This window comes from Rhinolophus sinicus, linkage group LG14, assembly GCF_036562045.2.
Source record: "Rhinolophus sinicus isolate RSC01 linkage group LG14, ASM3656204v1, whole genome shotgun sequence".
In the NCBI taxonomy this organism is placed as follows: domain Eukaryota; kingdom Metazoa; phylum Chordata; class Mammalia; order Chiroptera; family Rhinolophidae; genus Rhinolophus; species Rhinolophus sinicus.
In genome coordinates this window covers 18,917,293-18,940,694 of record NC_133763.1, presented here as the reverse complement: position 1 = coordinate 18,940,694, position 23,402 = coordinate 18,917,293, and the positions used below count along the sequence as shown (strand labels likewise).

Below are 23,402 nucleotides of genomic sequence, written 5' to 3'. Positions count from 1 at the left end.
CTGGTAAAATGGACCAACATGATTTTAAAAATGACTTTAATTAGTTTAATTTTCTACCACCCTTTAGCATGCCTAATATTAGTGGTTTGAAGAGCTTTCATTCAATCGTTAATATGCAGGTAATTACTAACCCATCTCAACTTCTTTGCACTTCGTCAGTTCACTTTTTACTAACTTCAGGCCAGAGCTAAAAGTCAAAACAAATACAGAGGGTGCGAAACTTCAATTTGGAAGTGAGCTCCTCTCACGTTTTATGGAATACATAGGTGTGAAACTGCATTCTATAAAACCTAGATTACCCAGATTTCTTCAAACTCTGTCACACACACACACACACACACACACACACACACACACACACAAATGATGAGTCTATTTCAGTTAAAGGACTAAAACTCCAAAATCCATAGCAAAGATAATTTGGCTCCTGCTTCGCAGACAATGGTTATCATTTAATTTCTGGTAATTCTAGAGAAAATAAAGAGATTCACAGGAGGAAAGACTTTCTGTCGACTCTTATGGAATTGTAACCACCTCCAAGAGCAATCTCAGGGCAAGCATAGCTAAGAACCAGGTGAAGTGCGTTGCTGGTAGCCCGCCATCATTTCTCCCAGTGAAAGGCCGCCTGTTCTCGCCATCCTGTGTTCCAATGCTGTGTGCTGTGCATAAGTCTAGAGGCATCCTGGGTTGAAACTTTTTTATCGGACCTCTCTTGGGGCCTAAAGTGTCAGTTTACTAATGTGAAAAATTCATCTAGCAAGTGTGTAAGGGAATGAGGCTAGAGAGCAATTCCAGGTGAGATGCACGTTTTCACTGTGGCCAACTGTAGCCGATGCATCAGCTTTTGTTTTGAGACTCGACCAAGACTGAAGGTGCCCAGAGCTACCTGAGGCTCCAGAGGCCTGTTGGCACCTTCAGATTAGGTGTCCCTAATGTTGTACCATCTCTGGGATGGTTCTGACCACTGGACCAAGATGATAACCTTAACAGGTTTGTGACTGCACTGGTATGATCTTACAACAATGCCACCGGCTTGCTTTAACTCCAGTCTAAGGGCCTCCAAAGACACTTAGTTAATGAGCTTCAGAAGTGTTGGAGTTTACATATAGCACGAGGTCTTCTGGCCATCTGTACGCAGCCAGAGTGAGTGTATCAGAAGAGGCAGCATCAACAGCAGCTAATGTTTACCGAACACTCTGGTGCAGGCAGTCCGGTTGGTGTTTTACACACTTTCTATCATTTAGAACCCTATAAAGGAAACAGTATAATTGTTTCCACTTCGCACATGAGAAAACTGAAGCACAGAGAAGAAACTTGCCTATTCTCTGATCCCTCTATGGAACTCCCTGCCTGGGATGCTCTCTTATTTGGGCCCATTCTACACCAGAGCTGCTGGAAAAATCCATGTAGACAATTCAAATGACTCGACAGCACTCAATTTCTGCTGTGGCCTTGACCGGATAGCCGCATGGGTTGGCATAGAAAGCCTCTGGTGCTTTCTTGAAGAATTGAAAATAAACTAATTAAAAGTTTTAAAATATGTAAACATTATGTTTCATGAACATACGATTTTAATAATTTGCTTCCACGCGTCTTGTAAAGCTTATCTTTGGTACCATTTCAACTAGTGGTTGTTAAACCAGTTTGTCGGTTTCTTCATGGTGGGCATCTAGATTTTGGTCAAAGTGGAAAATTTACCTTTGCCTTAACTGAGATCAATTACTTATAGCTCTACTTGGTCAGGGAGAACACTGATGAGAACAGGTCACGTGAAGCAGTAAGCACAAATGCAGCTAAATTAGAGGGTGTAGGAGCAAGAAGTGAGCCAAAGTCAAAGAAAAAGAGCAGCGACTGGAATATCAGAATACGTGACTTTAGGGGTACCTGAGAGAGTGCCCACAGCCAGGTTCAATGGCACAAAGGATGTGGAAAATTCCTTTTTCAATTTTCTGAAACTTGGTTTTTAAGGCATTGACCTATTAATTCCTTGAAGTACAGTGTCAGAAATTCTAGAATATTTGCTTGTAACCATGTGAGCCAGAAAGGTCAAGAGCGACTGACTGAAAATCTGGTGTGAAGAATATATTTTCTCTTTCATGCTATTCTCTCTAAATGTTTTATTTTTCAAGTATAAACTCTTTTTTCCCAAACCCCAAACTTCATGAAGCCAGGAACTCTGCTTCCTTGTACCTTGCTGATGTCATATTTGTGAGATAGACTGATAGAAGGCTGGCCCGTTTAGAAAGCCTGCACACTCTCCACCTAAAATAGAGCTTTTCAAGTTCTGTGAAACAGCAACACTAGAATTTGTTACAATATAAGAATCTTAATACTGACGATAATAAACCTGAGTGGGGCAGGAAACTGCTTTAGTTCATCGAAACGTTTGAATGTGGATGTTTGGCTCACTCTTTCAGGCTGAGCTAAACCCCCTGGGTTCTGTCCAACGCCCTGAGACCTCGGTTGCCCATCCTTAATGACTTCTGATTTGGCAACTCCTTTCCTAACTTATGAGCCATGACTTGCCCTACTAGTACAGCTAACTCTTGAACAACACTGGTTTGAACTGTGCGGGTCCACTTACACGTGGATGTTTTTTTTCCCCAATAAATACGGATAGTACTCTAAACATATCTTTTCTTCCTTATGGTTTTCTTAATAACATTTATTTTCTCTATCTTACTTTATTGTAAGAATTATATTTTATACAAAATACGTGTTAATTGACTGTTTATGTTATTGGTAAGATTTCTGGTCAACAGTAGGCTATTACTAGTTAAGCTTTGGGGGAGTCAAAAGTTACATGTGGATTTTCGACTGGGCGGGGGTCAGCGCCCCTAACCAACATGTTCAGGGGTCAACGGAACATTGAAATAGTGGAGAAAACAAACATTTTATCACTTGACACTTTAATAAACTCAAGTTGCCATCCAGCTAAAATGGTTCAGGTATAGCTCAGTTTTGAAAAGTGACATTTTCTATTAAGATGCTAAGATGGAACTGGTTAAAATCGTGTTCACCATCTACTCTAGTTTTGTACTTTGGAAACCTACTTTGCTGTGCCTTTTTGTCATTAAACTAATAGAGTTATTGTGGATCCTGGAGGTGTGTCATAAATCGACACTATTAGATTTTTAAATTTGATGTCTGTAATAACTCCGGTTGCTTTTACCCTCAGGACCTCTTTGAATTATAGAATTTACCATTTAACAAATCAGTGCATACCCCTGAATCTTTGGGCAGAGAAAAATTTTAGAGGTGATCGAGCTCCTCGTTTTAGGGAAAAGAGGAGAAGCATGTAACTTCTTGTCCCACATCTTGTTTTTAGTTCTACAATTAGCATTTAAATCTTGGGATTCCATTTCCATCTTCTTTCTAACACAGTATGCTACAAACATGACCATTTAATTAGTTGATTTCATTGTCATTACTGATAGTCAAAAATATTGTCAGAGGTTACCTGGAATACAGACACCAAATTGTTTAGTGCTAAATAAATTAATAATTATTTTGTTTCAAAAAGCGTATTGATAAAATTTAAGCAATCATCTGAATATTCCTGAACATTTGACATTACAGATTTATATGGATACACATACCTGTAGGATATTAGCTTTTGGCTCAAATTTGTCTAATTTTTCAAATGGGGGAAGAAATCATCTATGTTGGCATTTGACAGCAGGAAACACATAAGGTGATTATATTTTAACTAGTTTCTATCATATATATTTTAAATGTCAAAACGTTATGAGATGGCCTAATATGTAGTTATGCTGATGTAAGTAGGTTTGGGAGTGAAATAAAATAGTAAAGAAAAAAAAATCATTAAAGAGGGTAACAGACTGTACCAGATGGTTCTCAGAGTCAACCAAATCTCTTTTTGGAAGACTCTCAAAGACCCTAAGAACTGGCTTTTTTAAAAAGGAGAATATTTCTCTATATAACGTAAAAGAAAGGTTTCTTGATTTTGTTGTTAAATGTAAATGTATTCCATATTTGAATATACGGCATTCCAGTTTCCATTTAAAGATATGGAGTGAAGTTGTCTTCCCCCCGCCCCCACAAAATGCAATTATGGAGAAAAGAGCTTTTGAGTGAATTATTTGAAGTAGAAAATCTTAAACAACCTCTTTCAGGGAAAAGGAGCTCTAACATTGGGTAACATAATGCTCAGGTTGCTACAGACACAAACACACATTATTAATATTGTGTTGTTTTCATTTTCTTTCTCTTTGACAAAGATCACAAATAAATATCCAACATCCTAGAACACACACGCCTAATTCCACAAGCTGTTACAATGAAGTCCTTTGAATTATTATAAATGCTTGAACATTAAAAATTCATCAGCAAGGAGAGAGAGGTACTTTCTATTTGTGGTGTTCTGAATTTAAACACAACCCGCTAAGAATGGCTGATTGTCCCGAGGAAGCACCGCTGACAGCCATCAGCAGGTCTGTGCAAATGGTGTATGGAAAAGGTAATAAGAGATTCAGGAGTATATTTCAACCCATATAATAAAGTAATTGTGAAAATGTAATTGCAGTCTGGTTCCATACCATATTAGGGTAGGGAATGAGATGGTAAGAAAATATGAGATTCACGGAATTATTTTGTAAGCAATTTCCACAACGACTGTGTCCCAGAACATGCAGTATTTGTCAGAAAAATAATTTTTAAATGCACAGTGATGTTTACCTTTTAAAATCCATCATGGTGAACCTGAACAAAATGAACATTGATCATTTTGTCATTTAAAAATATTCTGAACTTATGAACAACTTCAAATATAAAAATGGCATTGAATGAATATTAAGCAACTGATTTCAGCCCATTAAAACATTTTAAAAATTTGAACATAATCCTCATTCTTTATTTTTAAATGAAATTTAGTTCAAATTTCCAAAGATTTAAATATTTGCACGATTAGAGTTTCAATTTTTAAAAATTCATTCCTTTGGCTACTTTATAAACAATCACTATTGGCTTAAGTTACCAAGTTACCGTATCCCATAGGCTATCAGTTGCTCTTACAGCAAGACTTGAGAAAGCGCAAGGAATGCTGCTTCTATTCTCAGCCATATCATCTAGACTAAAAAAAAAGGAAAACGAGCAGAGAAGGTAAACGCATGAAAGAACACAGGGATATTCAAAGCTTATTATTAATAGCATTTAGGTAAAATATTAAAGTTGTCCGTTTGAGTCTCAGTTCACCCATCTTCTATTAATAAGATTATTTATATCACATCTAAGATTATTACCTCTGTAAGTGTGCACATTTTTTTTTTTTTCCTTTTTCTATCCCTACCACTTAACACAGTTTCTGGTGCATAGTTAACTGCTCAGAAAATATTTCATGAATAAATTAACAAATATTTGCAAATGTCACGCTGCTGGAAGTGGGATCTATAACAACCCTGTGACATGGACTCCAAAACCCAAGGAGAAATCTTCTATGGAATCAAATATAAGGAATCTGCTATCTCTTCCATTAATTTGTGTTCCATTTTTATGGGACCTTGTGAATAAATATATGTAAACTTCAGATATATATGTAGTTCATCCTGGCCTGCTATTTCAGATGAAACTTCAAAAGTTGTTATATATGGGAAAAGCTCCTTGATTTGGTAAAGGAAAAATCTAAAATGCTCATCTGCCTTAATGGCATTTCTAGAACAAAACACGTTTTTGCCATTGAAGGGAACATCCATTATTTACTCAAGACTGTCTGTTTACAAAGAATTCATTTCAAAAAAGGGGCTAAGTCTTAAATGAGATAGAGGAAAAACAAACCAACCCTTATTTAATGGTGTGCTATAGACATCGAGTAGATTGCCATTTGTTAGGAAACCTTGCATACCCACACCTAAAATCTATCCATCCCGTCCTGCATACCCAGAACTACTTTTCCAAGAGAGTTCAGTCCACTGAAGTGTGTGCTAATGATGATGGAGAAGTAGGTGAAAATGGCTGCCCAGAAACAGAAGCCCATTGTAGGCAGGTGAGTACGTAGGTAGGAAAGCACTAGTAAAAGGTCATCTAAGAAAATAAGTTTAAAGATATCTTGCAAATAATGTCAATCATCTTACAAATTATGTCCGCTGTGGTGGAAAGAAGGGAGGAAGTGATAGAAGGAAGGTCAGAGGGAGGGCGTAATCTAACTGGAACATTTTGTTCTGTCCTATACCTGCTCCTACCTCATCTTCAAACCATCACCGTAATTACTCAGTTTCTTCATGATCCTTTCCTTTTCTTGGATTTTCCAAATTCTTTTCAGGTTAGGTTATAGGCTGACGCTTACCAATATCGTTCTACTCTTGGCTACCTTCTTCCATGACAGAGCATCTTCAGATTTTGCCAGTAACTATGAGATTTTTCTCTTCCATCTTCACATTGGATGTTTGACTTCCTCCCTCTTCGCCACTCTCTTTCTCTAAGCATAATGTCACTACACCCATGGCATCAGTAATTATTGAGCCCTAGCTCCTTAGTCTCCCATTTTAGACTAAGATCAAGTATTTTGATCTTAATATAGAAAAATATAGGGGAAAAAAGGCCTCACAATTGTTACATTTTGTTGACCAAAATCATACCAGTAAGTGCGAGAGTCACAGCTTGAACCCAGGCCTTCTGACTCCAAATGTGTGTCCTTTTCACCATATTTATTATGGACTCTGTACTTTTGTTAATGCATCTAAGAGTCCATGAGGTTTTGTTTTTCTTTTTATAGCATCTTTATTGAGATATAATTTACATACCATGAAATTCTTTCTGATCAAAAATACGGAATTTGTGAAAGTCAGGGAAAGAATAAGAATGAACAAAATGTTCCATTCTCTGTGGAAGAGATGACCTAACTAAATTTCTGCAAGGTCTCCAATCTATTTCTTAACAATAAAGACAAAAGACCATTATGTGTGTTCATGTCTGTCAAACTCATACCCGTAAAAGCAAAATAATATGCCAAGGCAGTAGAACTCTAGAATTCGTCAACTATCTTCCTAGAACATAGAGTTGCCTCAATTGTCAGTGATTTAAAGTATCAAATTTTATTAAAACAGACATGGATGTGTTATAAAATATTATATAAAATCCACATATTTCTTAAAGATGAAACATCAGACTTCTGGGACCTATGTAAACTGCAGAGGCACTTCTGGGCTTCTCCTGCAGCCCCTGGGGGGTAAATTCATTAAGGCACTTTCGTAGAAAAATTTGAGGACTGTTGCTATGAGGATATCTGAAGATTGTGAAATACCTCCCAAACTGCTGATAAACATTTGTAAATGTGTTTGGACACTTTAATATATTCCCCAAATTTACTAATAATCTATGTGTATTTATCACTGAGTAAGAAATTTCAGGAAAACAATTACTAATAATTTTGGACGTTAACTCAGCAGGTGTACTTCTAAGACTATACACAAAACATTAATATTCATTGCTAATGACTGGGCTTATCAATTAAAAACAAAATTTTCAGGTAGACAACAACACTCTAGTGTGCTTTAAGAAGTTAGATTTTAATATAGTGCAACCTTCTGGCTGAAGCGTAAAACCTCTAAAAGTTTATCATTTGAGAAGTTCTTGAAAAACAAATACCCAACCATTCACTTTATCACGGAATTCCCCCAGGTAGTCTTCTCTGGTACATTCTTATTAGGGCTGATCCTTACAATAAGCAATTTGAATCCCACCCCAACTCCCCCAAACCTGTGCTCTGCAATGGCAAGGTTACCTTCCTAAAACACAGGCCTGATGTTTGCATTCTCTTTGTTCCTAAGCTGTTCCTGGTTCTCTCTTGAGTTTTTCTTCCCTTCCAGTGAGCCCCTCCTTCTTTATTATGTCGTGTTTCTCACTACAGATACTTCAGGCACCACCTCAGATTATTTCTCAGATAGCCCACGATATCTCACCACCACATTATTTCCTCATTTGATGACTTTTGCAGTCTTTTACTAGAAAAAAAATGTTTTACTCATGAATAATTAGTCTTCATATGTCTCTCAGATATCATAATTCCGTCACTCTATCTGTTTCCATTTTGGCTTTGACTGTGAGAAAACTAGAGTCAAACCTAATGTTTAATTAGGGTGATAATACACTAAGACACACGTGTCTCAGTTTCCTGGCTATAACATCCTGCGTTACTACAACTAACATTAGTCTTACTGTATGTATTGCTTCTTTTTTTAAGTTGCCCCAAGTGATTCTGAAAAAAGGTAGGAAGTCTGAAAAATAACTCAAAAAACAGGACTAACTTCCCCCCTCCCTGTTACCCGATTTTTAAGGCCAACTGAAATGCCATTTCCTCCAGGAAGCAACCTGGATTCTCCCACTTCAATTCATTACTTCTCCTTCTATTTCCCATAGTACTTTGATCACAGTCTTAATATCACATCAATTATACCACAGCTGTGTTATGGTTATTTGTATTCCTCTCTTGATTAGCCATGTGGAGGCAGGGTCCACAGTTCACTCATCTCTGTTTCTCTCACACACCCCAACCCCCATCCAGCCCATAACACTCAACATAGGGCTTTGCATGCAGTGTTCGGTAAATTGGTGTTCAGTAAATGCTTTCAATTTCTAAAAATGAATTAAATGTGCCTTATTAACTAACAAAGCCCAAAGCTTCTTTAGAAGTGCATTCCAAATAAAAAACTCTACTTCTTAAGCTAAAATATTTTCATTTCATCCCTGTGCAAATATTTATATGGGGACTGCATTAGAGCTACCTGAAAATAAGAAGTTATAATGGAAACAGTGACACAGCCTTAAGTGAGTCAACTGAAATAGGAACTACTTTAATACTTTTACTGAAATGTTCTCTGCTTGATAAAGTTCATTACCAGAATATCATCTTTAAAAGTGAAATGCATTCAGCTGAGCACTTTTTTTCATTTTGTAAATAGATTTTTCCTTGCTTGAGCTCTCAGTATAAAGTACAAAATAGTCTTCCATAACATTAGAAAAATGTCACCTCATACATAAAGCTAAATTTTTGGAATAAAATAGATTTTTCTTCTTTAGCATTTTAAAGGTACAGTAGTGCCTTCATATAGAAATCACTCTGAACTGCGTACCAAATTAAGGGCTGAAGCATCAGCCCACAATTGGTTATGTTCTAAAACGTGTTGAGATAACATATTAGAGCCCAGAACAAAGTTAGGTCTGGTGGGATATCCTAAAAGCTATAAAGTCACCATCGTTTCAGCATCACCCTACTTATTACTCTCGTTATGTTTTAAATGACCTTGGCACTAATCTTTTTCTCACCTATTCAAAATGACATAGAAAAGTAGCTATATGCTAAATTTACAACCCAAGTGCCAAATTTTCACATCACATCAAATGAAAAACTATACATAGCATACTCATTACAATTTTTTTTTTACATTAAAAAGTTCTCAACCAGTCTGGGGTTATTGTAGCCAAAGTTACCTTACAAAGTAAGTTTTACCTTACTTTGAAAATTTGACATGTACTGGGTTTAGACATCTGAATAAGATAAATAGTATATCACCATCATTGCATCTTGGCCAAGAAGTGGTAGCAGAAATTAATCTGTGACCTTTAAGTTTTCAGCAGAGGAGTCATTTTTCCAAGAAATGTACATTCATATATTTATTAACGTCATTTTACAATAAGCACTGTATTTTTAACCAAAATTCAGGTAAAAATTTTAACCAAAATTCAGATAGAATTTTATGAACCTTCCACATCTCAGAAATATGTCCTTTCTTTTCTACATTCCCACCCCCAGACCTTTCCTAAACATTGCAGGTTATAGAAAGGCAATTGACCTCAGTCAGTTTTTTCCGCTGGCTTATATTTTTTTCTTTCTTTTCAAAGTACTCTTTAGGGAAAAAAAGAAAAAGAAAGATAAACACACTTCATATAACAAGTGCCATAAGAAATATATGTTCTGGCAGACTTTTCCTAACTTGTAACTGAAAAGAATTTACATCATCCAAGTATAAGTGCAAAGAGTAAAAGAAAGAAATCTCAAAATGGATTTTTGTTCCACTTTCAAACTCCAAGGCTAAGGGAACACAAGTGTTTCACTTCAGAAATGAATAACGAATGACTTCAGTACACATACACCTTTCTCTTTTTGGAAAAATTGCACATAAAAGAGCATTTTTTTGGCACGGCTGACCTGCAGAGATATGGAGCTAAGCGGAGTCATGAATTCACTCACTCTGATATGCACACATGATACGCAATTAAAATCTCCATTCACATTCCTGCCGGGTTGTCAATCATGAGGAAAGCCTTTTTGACAACATTCAGCGAAGCGTACCAACTAACCGCTCAACAGGAACTTAAACAGTAACAGCTTTTGTTACTAGCAAGAACGTATTTTTTACCAAGGTTGGGTTCAGTTTCTAAGAAATCATTATGCTCTGAATTTGGGGGCCTTTCATTAAAAATGAAAATGTGTCAGAAAGATTTTGTATGGCAAGCTATGTGATGTAATATCTAGAAAATATGAGATATATAAAAAATTCTAGCCTTTTCATCTGAGCGAATCTTTGTAACTTTTCCCCTTTAGAACAATGAACAATGATCTTATAAAGCAGTTTACTGGGAGGAAATGTGACATCTCTAATTAATTCTGAAGTTTTTCACTAGGATTTTAAAACTTGTAAAATAAATCGGGGCTCTAATCTCACTTGAAAAGTGACTGACCAGTTTATCAACCAATGGGAAAGTGACTTTTTAATCGTAGAAAGAATACTTAGCATGTCAGAAATCTTGCATGCATCAAACCTTTCAATTTATGGAGCTCCACAGAAAATATTATGCACATAAATTCTTTCCACATGAACCAAGAAGGTACTCTGCTCATAACTTAGTTTCTGTTGAACATCTAATCAAAGACTGTGCCCTTCATAATAGCACATTAGTGTGCTTTAAAGCCATAAATCCTTAAAAGCAAGGCCCAGTAAAATTGAATATAGGAGGCTTGTTAATCTGCTGCTGTGTCTGTTTTGAGCAACTAACCTTGGATTACAAATTTGAAACAAGTTAATACTATCAGATATTGAAATATTTGTCTTCTTCCTTATCATGCTCTGTAACTGAGAGAGCAGATGCATTCTGACCATTAGCAGTCATGACAAATTGCCTTGCTAATGAACGTTACACACTGAAAGTGCCATAACTGATTAAACTACAATTTCCCACTACCAGAGAGAGAGAGAGCTGGGGACTCCAGCAGTGGGCAACTCTGACATTCTGCCAACAGGCCTTCAGGGCACAGTGTGATATTTAGAAAAACACTCTAAATTCCATATGAACATCTTCTAAAAGCCTATGTGTATACAACAGGTTTTTAAAGAACATTAGATAAAACAGCTTAGGTTGTAGCTGATGAGCCATGAAAAATGGATGTGTTTTAACTATGTGGTATCCTTGTAAGTGTGTGTTGCAGAATATGCTCTCTGTGGGTTTCTCTCTCTCTTCTCTCTCTCACTCTCTCTTCTTCCCTTTCCCCGCCCCCAAAACATTGCGTGTGCTTTGCATTTCACATAAAATCTTTCTTTTGTCAGTTCCTTTGTTGGTGCAAAATTGGCAGCAGTTCAAATTCAAAGCACTCCTATTCATTTACTGACCAATGTCATTCTAGTTCACATCAGCCAGAGAGCTAAGCTCTAAAAAACATAAAAGATTTGCTTCACCACTGACGAATAATGTGTACATTTTTACAGAGCTTAAACCTGAATGCTTTCCCTGAAACTAACAATACAGTATATCTTATCATTCCTTTTTCACAAGCAGGCAGCTGCTGAAACGCTTGCCACTTCAAAATATCAATTGCTTGCCAGAGTTTTCCTCAACACACCCTGTCAAACTCATGTATATTGTGCAGTGAAAACGGTACAGGGCTGAAAGCTAGAAATTGTGTCAAATTCTGCTGTGAGAGTATGATGTGCAAAGAACAATGTATGACAACCATAGAGACTACAAACAATGGCACTGGAGCCAGGGACTTCGTAGATCACAACAGCGCCTGTACATATTTTATTGTAGGCATTATATATTTAAAGCATGACAAATGTACCATTGTACGTTATTTGCTGCACAAATAGAAGCTCCTCCCACTAGTTTGCCTTTTGCATTTCTCTTGATGATGGAAACACAGTTGAGTTTCATTTCTTTTTCTTCTCTTCAAACATTTAAGGTTCTCAGATCATAAAGGAAGAAGACACACACGCAGACAAGGTTATCAAAATGAGTAACAGAAAACAGAAGAGAATAACACAAGATGAGAAAATGAGATCTTGTTCACTTAACACTTTGCCTTCTCTCTGAGGACACAAAAACAAGGATTATCTTAAACACTGACCAAGGGTGTCAAGAGAACTACACTATCACTATGCCTATAAATTGTCCACCTAATTTTAATGCAGATAAGTGCTGGCTTATTGATTTGCACGATTTTCTAGCAAAATAGAAATCCCACGTGAATATGTTCTTTGTGTGCAGAAAATATGGTACAAGAAGCTTTTACTATTACTGCTTTTCTATGCCAAAAGAACAATTAAGCAAATAATATTTCACTACTGTATCAGGTTTATAAACTAACACCAATTGCTGTCTGTTTGGATTTTAAATATCACTTCCCATTTCCCGATCCGCTCTGTTTACTTTAAATGATTCTGGTTATTGAAAAGTTGTGTTTCTTCCAAATGTCTCCTTCAGTAACATGCAAAATCTGAAAACATTTTCACTTTGGAACGCACCTACTTAATTACAAAGGGGTTCATGGCTATAACAGCCCTACACTAATTCAGTCAACGACTGTGGAAATGGAAACATGTGTAGGGGAGAAAATTAGTTGGGATATACATTCATCTCCTCCGTGACTTAGATTACAAAATATCACACGAGTAGCTTGGAGTGGCATTAACTGACTCTGAGGCTAAGGAAAATGAACAGATATGCTTTTAAGGTGTTAATAAATATTTTGGAAAGAGAATACGTGGTTTAGGTGCGGAAGGGTGCTGACCTTTGGTGTGTTGATTAGTGGGACAATGATACATTATTAACACACAGCAGCTGTACCTGAACTGCTGCCATGAATATAATAGCCTTTTATAGCCATCAGGGGAGTGAGGTAGGAGGCCTTTATTAACCACTAGACAAGATTAGCACATTATGTGAACTTTAGTAGGCAAATTATCTCTTATTGAAATATAATGTTGCTTAAAACTAATTGTAAACATGATTCTTAAAACTTCCCAGTGAACAACTCAATGTTTTACTACCATTCAGCTCATTATTGTCTAGTAATTGACGAAAACATGTTGTATTGTGGGACGTAGGTACAGAAGCTGCATCTTAAAAGGCAGACTGAGCGGTCACTAAAGGCTGACGTTAAAATGAATTGGCATTCCAAGTTCAGGGATATTAGCATACATGCAAACTTTCTCTCTCTAATTAAGTAAAACTGTTCATGAACTAGAAAAGCTGCTTTGGAATTTTTTTTCCTCTTGATTTCCTAAGCAGTTCTTAAAAGATTAGTTTTGCAGTAAATTTTTGAGAGTTACCTTGAAAAATAACAGCATAATTTATTTCAAAAAAGCTTAATTTGGGGAGAGAAAAGATTATCCCATTAGCCTTAGTAACTGAACATAGCGCAGAGTCCATTATGAACAGTCTTTTATGCCCTGGCAGAAAGTCATTAACATAAAATAAATCATTAGCTTTGATATTAAGCTTCTACTATCTGCAAGTTCCTATGATTAATGTTCATGACTGCATCTGCCAAATAATAAAATATACTTTTTGTTGAAAGGTTATCCTGCTTCTTTATTATTAACATTTCTCTTTATACAATTGTTACTGGCATTTTAGGCTGAGGAATATTGGCATCGAAAAGAAGAACTGGGTTTTACAATGGTATAAAGATGCCAATGCGTATAACACTTTACCCATCATTTTTTAAATTAACCATTTAATTGTTAACAGACTTAAGGAAATCAGGTGGTGCACAGATACACTTTCAATGTAACTGGACTATGTTTTAGCCCCAGTTGGTTCGTTCCTTAATTAATCTTGCACGTTGTGCTTCGCATCTCTGACCCATATATCAGAGGGAAGTACAGAGGGGCAAGCTTGCTTCCCCAAAGTCAGGACCAAGAAGGCATTTCCCTCTGGAGCAGATATTCTCAACTTTTATTTTATCTTCTTCCACTGCAAAACAGGCAACAGCTCCCATCAGTAGCCTCTCTCATTAGGTGCACTGGCTCTCAATGTGGAGAGGGAAAAAGAGGCCCCCTGGGGGGGCTTATCAATATCTGAGGGAGGGAGATTACAGACTGTACCTACACATACCCCATTTTCCCAAGCTCACCTTTGACCTTCTAGAAAGGTTATCCCTTTCACTCCCTTGCTGAAAGAATCACAAGTCTACCTCTTTGGAAAACACATTTATTCCACTCGGGTAGCAGAAATAGAAGAAATGGGCTGAAAATACAGTATTTTTCTAAGGTCTACCATTGTTTGAATTTTTGAACATCTTTCACCACAGGATTTCAAAATAATCTACCTCTGTTGACTCCTTAATTCTCATAAGGCTTCCTTGATACAAATAGAAATTATTTTCTCTAGTGGATACATAGAATATTGGGACACAGGTGGATTAAGGTTTTAGTGTCGGAACTTTTATCAGACATAGAAGGAAGTCAGGCTTCTCAAAAGAATGAGGAGGGAATCCTATCCTTTCAGTTATATTTATTTTGCCTAGCGAGTAAGTCAACACAGGTTTAAGGGCCCTCAGTTTTTATCTCAAATCTTTAACAAAACAGAGTCTTTTCTTCAGAGTCCTATGGTTTTCCTCAGAAATATCTAGTTCTTTGGTCTTATTAGGTTATAATATGCCCAATTCAAGCCCTAGTATTGTGAAAAGCATCTTCTCTTGTGAAATATAGCTAAGTTTCTTTCAAAAAAGTGGTAATGAGGTATTCCTACTAGTCAGTATGATTTCTTTCGCTGTTGTTGTACACATTGACAGATTCTGCCATTTATAATAATAAATTCTCATGCATTTATGAGAATATATCCAGAAATATATCCAGGACCATGAGAAATACATAAACAGAACTGCGCCGTCTACACACACACACACACACACACACACACACACATTTTTCTGACTAAGTCACCCCTAGATAGGGGCTCAAAGATTTAATTGAAAGGTATTTTATGCAGAAGCTGACATTGTCATTATTGTGGGTCAGACATGTATAATTTGTAAGTCTACATAGCAACTCAAACACTTTATATTTTCTTGGCCACCAGGAACGCTTCTTATCAACCAACCACGGCCTTAGTTTAATTAGGAGTCTTTTCAAGAAAGTTTCATAAAAGCACATAACTCAGGAATAAAAAACAATAAATACCTGTATAAAGCAGAACCATTTAAAACCCCAAAGGGAAAAATGGACAAACAGAAAAAGTACTGATAGTGACACTCATTTCATGACGTTTGGTACCATAAATACTTATCAATAATGGTTTTTCATGAGTAAAATAGGAATCTAAAGATAGTTTTTTGACAGTTAACTTTAAAATCATTAACCAAGTAAGACAAACTTGCCATAGCTCAAGCTAAAGAGGTCTGGGGAAACATGGTACGTCCTGTCAGGAAAAGAGGAGAGGGTTTCTTTCTGGCATTGTCCTCCCTCTGGTCTTTTCAACATCAACATCCAAGCACAATGTAGTATCATGTCCCCATTTTCAAGTGAATGTTTTAGGGAGAAACATGTTATAACCAGGAAAAGCTCATTCAGGTTAATGTGAATTCCATATCTCAAAGTATTATGGAAGAACTGCTATAATTAACAGTCTGTTGGCACTTCCATTATAAACCACATTTCTAAGCGGTTTATAACTCAACTGTTTTTAATGAGCAATTTGTTCTTCGGGATGAAACTTAGCATATATGGCTTAAAATAAAAAAGTCTCGAATTCATTAGGGCAGATGTTAGCTGTAACATCTTGGAGTTGTAGTTCCTAACCAACAGTTCACTTAACACAGTTCACTATCTCCTGCTGGTCCTATCAACCAATGGAGACCACAGATACCTGACTCTGAACAGTGCACCTTCAAAGAAAAGGATCCATTAAAAATATACCTTTAATACCAAAGTGGCAGTAAAGGAAAGAAAGTATCTTTAAAATTGGTAAAAGTAAACATTCCCATATTTAAATTTTGTTTAAATCCAATTGAAACAAACAAGGCAGTATTCAGACATTTAGATGGAATACTTCTCGCAGTCCAGAACTATAGTTCTACATGGAAGAACACAGAAGCTTCTTACAAGGAAGAATTACAGTTACAACTCTTGGGGCCACAGTATTTGTTAACTATGGTTTACTACAATCTTGTTTTCTCCTCAAGACATAAATTTTGGATTCTTGAATCTGATTGTATGCAATATAAGTTTTATTTTAAACAATTGATAATATTTTAAAAATGTAATTAATAGCATTTAATCAAGTCATGATAATTACACTTTATCTTTATTGAGATATAAGTATTCTACGTTATGACTTCCCAGAACCCTTGAAATTCATTCAGATAGCTAAAATGTAAGATAACAACTTATCCAAATTTGATTAATGAAATAAGTTCTGCATCTCCACTATTCCCATTTTAGTCATCTATGCACATTCTGATGAAAACACAGAGGCATGCCAACCCATTTACTTACTGTAAGTGCAACGCACCTAACTTACTGTATGTCAACTAAAGATCAGGAGATCACAGTCCCGCTTTCACACGATTTTAGTACCTAAATAAAGATTTCCCATTGATAAAGGGGAGCTGTTTCCAAGCTCTAAATACATTGTATGTAAAATGTGGTGGGAGGGGAGGAAATTATGAGAGCTTAAATATCTGCCATAGTTATTTTTCCTCTCCGCAGCATATCTATGTTTTCTTGATCTGTTATTGTACGACCCTACGTCATTCCTTCAGATGGGGGAGTGGGGGAAAGGAGAACAGCCTAATTCAGGATTTTTCCAAAGTGGGTCTGGGCCTGAGGACTACCAGATCCCAACGTCCTCAACCAGATATAAGGTCAGGTACAGGAAGAAGAACAGATATGTTAACACGATTATGATAACAATTGATGGTGAGCAGAAAAGGGAGCGTGCCAGCCAAGATAAACACAATGGTGAGTCAAGTACCTAAGGAGAGGGAGGGGAGTTCAGATTAGAAAGTACAGACTTCCCAGTTCAGATTAAGATTGGAAAGGGGAAAAGCAAGGGGAAGGGTTGTTCCATTGCGAGTGTTTGAGGAGGGAAGGAAGACGCACCAGGCACAGATAAGCCTACAGTTGAGGGCAGGCTTCCATCAAGACAGGGAAGATCACCAGTCCTTGAGAAATAGCCCCAGGGTCTTTGCAACTTTCTAGTATCCTAACCAAATATTGGAAAGCACTAGAATAAATTATCCTTCATAGCTAAATAAGATTTTTCTCCAGTTCCCTAAAGTATCCCTCTCTTGAATTGAGCCCATGACACAAAAGTATGACTACAAGAAATAGTACCCCACACAAAAACCAACATTTGATACCAAGTTCAGGTACCAAAAAAGCCACTGTTAGATTTGGGACTTTCCCTGCTTCTCCCTGGTTCAAGAGCCTTCCTGCTTTCCTCTGTTCTTAAGCCCCTTGCAAGCACATCATTAAAAAATGAAATAAAATTAAATTTAAAAATAACTCTATAATAAGCAGTCAATTAGATAATATTTAGATATCAGTTTAATTTTTCTAAGCAAAATATCAAAGTGTTCCTTAACAGCATCATTCAGTAACTTTTACAATATACGCTAAAACTGTGAGAATATTAAACCATGCTGTGAAGAACATTAGATCTCTCCAAAGTTCATTACTATAATTTTGGCATAGACATTTAAAATTGGAATTTGCGATGCTGAAATATACCACAAAGTCAAGATAGCTATATTTGAGGTTTTTGTATGATATCTGATTTAGTGGCCAAAACTACGATTGCTTGGTTTATGCTCTTTCTTACCTATACATTTAGTTAAAACATATTTAAAGACCTGAACACTTATGAAAGATCCCAGGGGAGTTTTGATTATACTAATGATGTCCAACTTATCAACTATGAATTTCCCAAAGTCCTAGAAGTTATGGAGGTAGATAGGGAACCTATCAAGCACGATGCTCTAAATTGCTTATAACCCTCCCCTTCCTCCCCCACCTCCTCCTTTTTCCCTACATTTATTAATTAAAGTAAAAATAATGACTCCATCCAAATGTACTTGCAAATCCTGTATTTTAGATGTGATGAGTTTTGCCACATGAAAGTACACTACACAATGCTCTAAATAGGACATAGACTCCAAAGAGATTTTGCAGAGATGATTAATCAATCTTGTTTTTCTCAAAAGTTATCAGATGTCTAATGTTAGCCCTGACATTTTAGTGCAGAGGTCATCACAAGTAAGTCCTTCCTCAGATGTTTACATGAAAAGATGATACACTGTCCTACCTCATTTCAATGACAAAAGCCCAATCAATATTCCAAATGCCCATTATTCTTTACTCTGTATACATCCAGTCTTAAGCATGGGTTGTGTTTTGGACTTCCCTGTGTCTAAATCAACCAAAGAAAGATTCAGGACCTGATATTCCACAAAAGCAACCACCGAGAACAGTGAAGACCATTATTTCCTCTCCCACTGCTGGCAGAGGTCAGCTTCCCTGTCATTAGCCATGTCATAACATAATTGTATTACTACGTGGGCAGATACTGAGCAATAACTGAACACATCACATCATTGTAAAAATGAAAAAGTGCCATTCCTTTGTCCCAATTTAGCATAAAAACAGTGAAAACAATCTTCAGAAATGACAGTGCACTAAGAAACTGAAAGGAACTGTTATTACCCTGTAGGCATATATTTAAACTGATGTTCTGACATCCTAAACTAGAACAAAAATGTGACTATATTTTACTACTGAACTCCAATTGTGAGCTCCTGTAATCCAATTTCTTTTGGTAACATTCAGTTCAATTAAGGGATACAATGTTACTTAAAATAGTCTTAATTAGATGAAACTTGACAGTGGTACCCATCTCTCAATGTGTGAAATATAACCACGCTTTAAGTTGCAAGAGGTGAAGACTGTATCGTCCAGCCTACATGCTCTTGTCCAGTCTATGAGCTATACTGCATTTCACAGGCTGACCTATATACAGAAACATGCCATGGGTTGTGGCTGTTTGTATAAGAGATGCCTCACACAGTTGCCACAACTAACATCATTTGCATTGTTCTTACTTTTCTCCCGCAATGGGCTATTTGAAAATGGAGGCCAGTATGCACAGTAATGTGTTCCTAATGTAATGTGCTTTTACAATACAGCATTCTAGATTAAACTGTTGCCCCCAAATTCTTCTTACGGAGACTATTAACTGACAAATGTAAGTGGTGTTTTGGCAATCTATAGAGGACCAATGCTAGAAAGTGTCAGCAGAGTGAAACCACCACATTTGAGTTTAGAAAAGCTTAAGGAAGAGGATATTCATTTTTTCCATTAGGGTCTCCTCTGACATTGAAAAAATGGCATTGGGAAAACTCGAGGTACAACTGCATGATACTGGGTCCTCTGGGATTTAGCACACCAACTTTAACTAGCAACATGTTGACAGTTTTAAAATAAAGATAATTAGTAATTTATGATCTTATCACCCTATTAAAAACAAATAACCTGACAAAGTGACTGTTTCTTGCAATAAACTATATATTCATTGCACCTCTGAAAGAGGCAAGGTTTACATTGCAATCTTGTCTCTTTTAAGGAAGTCTGCTACAACTTGTTTTTACTAAATGTACATACAGATTTCTTATTCCACCTTTCCCAAACTTCTGCTCATATCTCATATCCCTGCAAATCCTCTTGAGTCATTGCAAAAATGAATGGTAGTTGACTACATTTGAAACAATTAAAAATATGGAGCTGGACAGAAATTTTGTACCAATGGTAATCATGACGGAGTTGGAAATTCTAGTGCTTGGGCTTTCTGGGGCCTAGAAAACTTACTCAGGACATTTAATATAATCAGGGCTCAGTGACAAATGTTCTTGATGGATTGGTACACAGAAAAGAGCAGGAGAAGCCATCCTGGGAGAAACATTTCCATGAAATCTCTTCCTACTATGAGAATTACATCTTATGACTTTACATCTTTAAAAATCCATTATTCCCTGGATAAGTTAAATAGAAGACTTGCAACTAGTCTATAGAAAGGGTTAGCTAATTTGCATTTAAAAAGAACAGTTTGCTCTTCATACACCGGGTGACTTAAAAGGAACTTCAGTGAGCTGCTGGTAAATAAATTCTGAAGACTTTCTCAATTAATTTATTCAATTCACAGCACAACCCACTAAAATTATTTAAGCACTTAATTGGAACATGATTTAATATATTGAAGTAATTCTTGATTTTCCAAAGCATTTAACTTTGAAATTAAATCTGACCCTACTATCACAAGAATGACAAGTGAAACCTGTATCCAAGTCATTACCTTCTTTTGGGAGCCTAAAATCACTGATAAATTTAATGAGATGTGTCCAGATTTACTGCCAAAATGATTCTGACCTTTTGGTTCTGTTACTACCACAGAATATGTATGTCTTTACTATCCAAGATAGATCTGCTACTTTATTACTATCAGTAATAGTGTTATAAGCAAAATAAAATGTTACAAACACAAAATACTTGCTTATAAAGGCAAAACAGATTTTAGGGGGGAAAAAGGACTATGTTACCAACTAAGAATGAAACTTAAGCACACAAACTTCTCTTGCCAAAGTTACCCGCGCCTTCCAACTTGCCCCAGCTGAAGGTCTCCCTTGTATGATGAAAAGCCTTTCTGCCTTGCCCAAGATTAGATTTCCCTCGTTTCGAACTTGCCTAAACAGCATCGGCACACACATCCCTGCCACTGAGTCTCACTGTGCGCAGCATCGAGGAGCTTCTCCAAGGAGTGATATCTGTGGTTCGCTTAACTAACTGCTGTGTGTGTGTGTGTGTGTGTGTGTGTGTGTGTGTGTGTGTGTGTCCCGACTGACCAAGTCTCGGGGCGCGCGTGGGTAGCGTGGTGGAGAGCCCCGGGGCTTGGGACGCAGCGCACTAAATACCTCTGTATCATGTAAAAAGCTGCTTGATGATGACTCGCCGCCGGCAAATGTTAGGTGTCCCAAAGATTTATCCAGAGGAACTCACTGAGGGGCCGACATGGAACTACTTGCAGGGGCTGTATCAGGCAGGTTTACCACCAAGAGGGAGCTGGGCGTCAAAACCGCTCGCCCGGCGTTTCAGAGAACTCAATTCTCCCCGCCGACGGCCACCCGGCTGAACAGCTTAGACTCGTCCCATTACCCCAAAGCGGGAATGGCCGTGGCCCTACAGCTGCTCTAAGAAGGCCGGTCCCCGCGCGTCCTCCCTTTCGGTGCTGAGAGTTCCAGAAGCCCCGAGAGTAAACCCCTCCTTAAGCAGCCCTTGACTGCCCTATCCTTGGGACAAGTGGAGCTATGCAGTAGCTCCGGCAAGCGCCCCCACCCACGGTCCCCTGCGGCCTTGCCACCTGGGGTCATGGGGCTGTGGGTACAACTCAGCCTGGGACTCTGCTCCAGCCCCGAGCCGAGTGCCGGAGCTTTGGACGTGAACGCGACTCGCTCGCCCGGCTTCCAACAAACTTGCAATTTCCGCGCGCAACCCCTTAGCGGGAGCTGTCCCCCAGACCCGGCTTCCCCGCTGCGCCTCGGCCGGCAGACCGGCATCCGAACACCCGGCTCCGCTGTCCAAACGGGTTTGGTAAAACAAAACACTGGTGGAGCAATTTTTCCCGGCAGGGGTCGGAGGCGTCTCCCGGGTCCCTGCACCCCGACTCCCTGCTGCTCCCCTGGCAACTAATCCCGCTCAGGAAAGCGGTGCCACGAGCCCCCGCTGCCCGCGAGAGGGAGGGAGGAAGGGAGAAGGGGAAACTGGAAAATAAACTGAATCCTCTCACTCTCTGCCTCCGTTCTCGGACCCCAGACACACCCCCAAAGTATTCCGTGGTTTTCTCCTTTTTTTTTTTTAAACGCCCCCCGGCAAGCCTAGGCAGGGATCCTTAGTCGCGAACAGCAGGAAGGAAAGAACCCGAGCAAATCGTGTCACTTTCCGCACAATCGCGGTGTTTGGCAAACCCCGGGAACCTCTCCACAATATTTGCTACCCAAGCGCACGCAGGGCTGCAGCAGGCTGCGAGCCGAGCGCGTCCGGGACCGGCCCTAGCCGACCGGCCCGGCTGCCGAGCTGACCGGGCCGCCGCCGCCCCCCTCCCGGGATCAAGCAGGGAGAACACCGTGGAAACAAAAGCAGAGCGTTCACCTTGTTGCAATAGTAGGGGTCCAGGCAGGGAGAAGGTCCCAGACAGGGAGCGTCGGGCGCAGCGGCGGGCTGGGCTGGAGGTGGATAAAATCTTACGTCCATTTCACTCTCACATCAAGCAACTCCTTTTCTTTTCCTTTTTTAAAAAAAGTGTTCAGCAAAACAAGCTTAGACGGAACAGAGAGAGGTGTCTGGACTCAGGAGTAAAAGAAACACCTTCCTTCCCTCACATCCGTTTGTGGTTTGTTTAAGAAGAGGAGAAAAAAAAAATAAGAAAAAAAAAAAGAGGGGGGAAAAGCGCTCAACTCTCCCCCAAGCCGCGGCGCGCACCCGTCGGCGCCGAGCGCGCAGCCTGCTCCGCCGCCGCCTCCCGGCCCCTCCACCGCCGCCGCCGCCGCCGCCGGGCAGGTAACTTCATGCGCTCATTGTCCCCCCGCCCGCCCTCCCCATCCCCGCCTCCCGCGCCCCTCGCCGCCCGGCACTCGCGCTCGCGCTCGGGCTCTAGGTACTGGGCGTTTTATTGGAGTCTCTGAGTTGCTCTGCTTTTAGTTTATTTTCTCCACCTTGGAGGCCTGGGATGGGGGGAGGAATAAAGAGGGGCACAGGGCGGGAGGAGGGGTGAGAGCCCCGGGCCGGGCGGGGTACGGTGCGCCGCAGGACGCGGGCTGTTTGCGGCCCAATGGCTGCTGCTCCGGCTGGGGGCTGGAGGAGGGAGGAGCAGAGAGGCAGGAGAAAAGGGCGGTCGGGCCGGGACAAGGAGGCAGGACCCCGGGGAGCCTCCGCTGTGCCCTAGCCGCGTTCCTCCGGGCCGGCGCGTCGCACACAAAGGGGCTGGGGAACCTGAATCACCGGCGGCTGCGGGGCAGGGTGGGGAGCGCACAGCAAGGGGGCGCTGTGGCGCACCCCGCCCCTCAGACCCGCCCCCGGGCCCTCCTTTACCCCACCCCTCTCCCACCGCCCTCTCAGCGGCTGTCC

The 23,402-nt window shown here is 39.2% G+C and overlaps 1 protein-coding gene across 3 annotated transcripts in view; it reads right to left on the bottom strand.

Annotated features, from left to right (window-relative positions):
* Positions 1–22,774, bottom strand: part of TOX (thymocyte selection associated high mobility group box) — a 290,964-nt gene extending 268,190 nt beyond the window's left edge. For all 3 annotated transcript variants that reach the window (XM_074318657.1, XM_019756956.2, XM_074318658.1), the window contains exon 1: positions 22,428–22,774. In XM_074318657.1, coding sequence (XP_074174758.1) covers positions 22,428–22,529 — 102 coding nt within the window. In that variant the 5' untranslated portion in view covers positions 22,530–22,774. The remainder of the gene's footprint in view (positions 1–22,427) is intronic.
* Between the last annotated feature and the right edge of the window lie 628 nt (positions 22,775–23,402).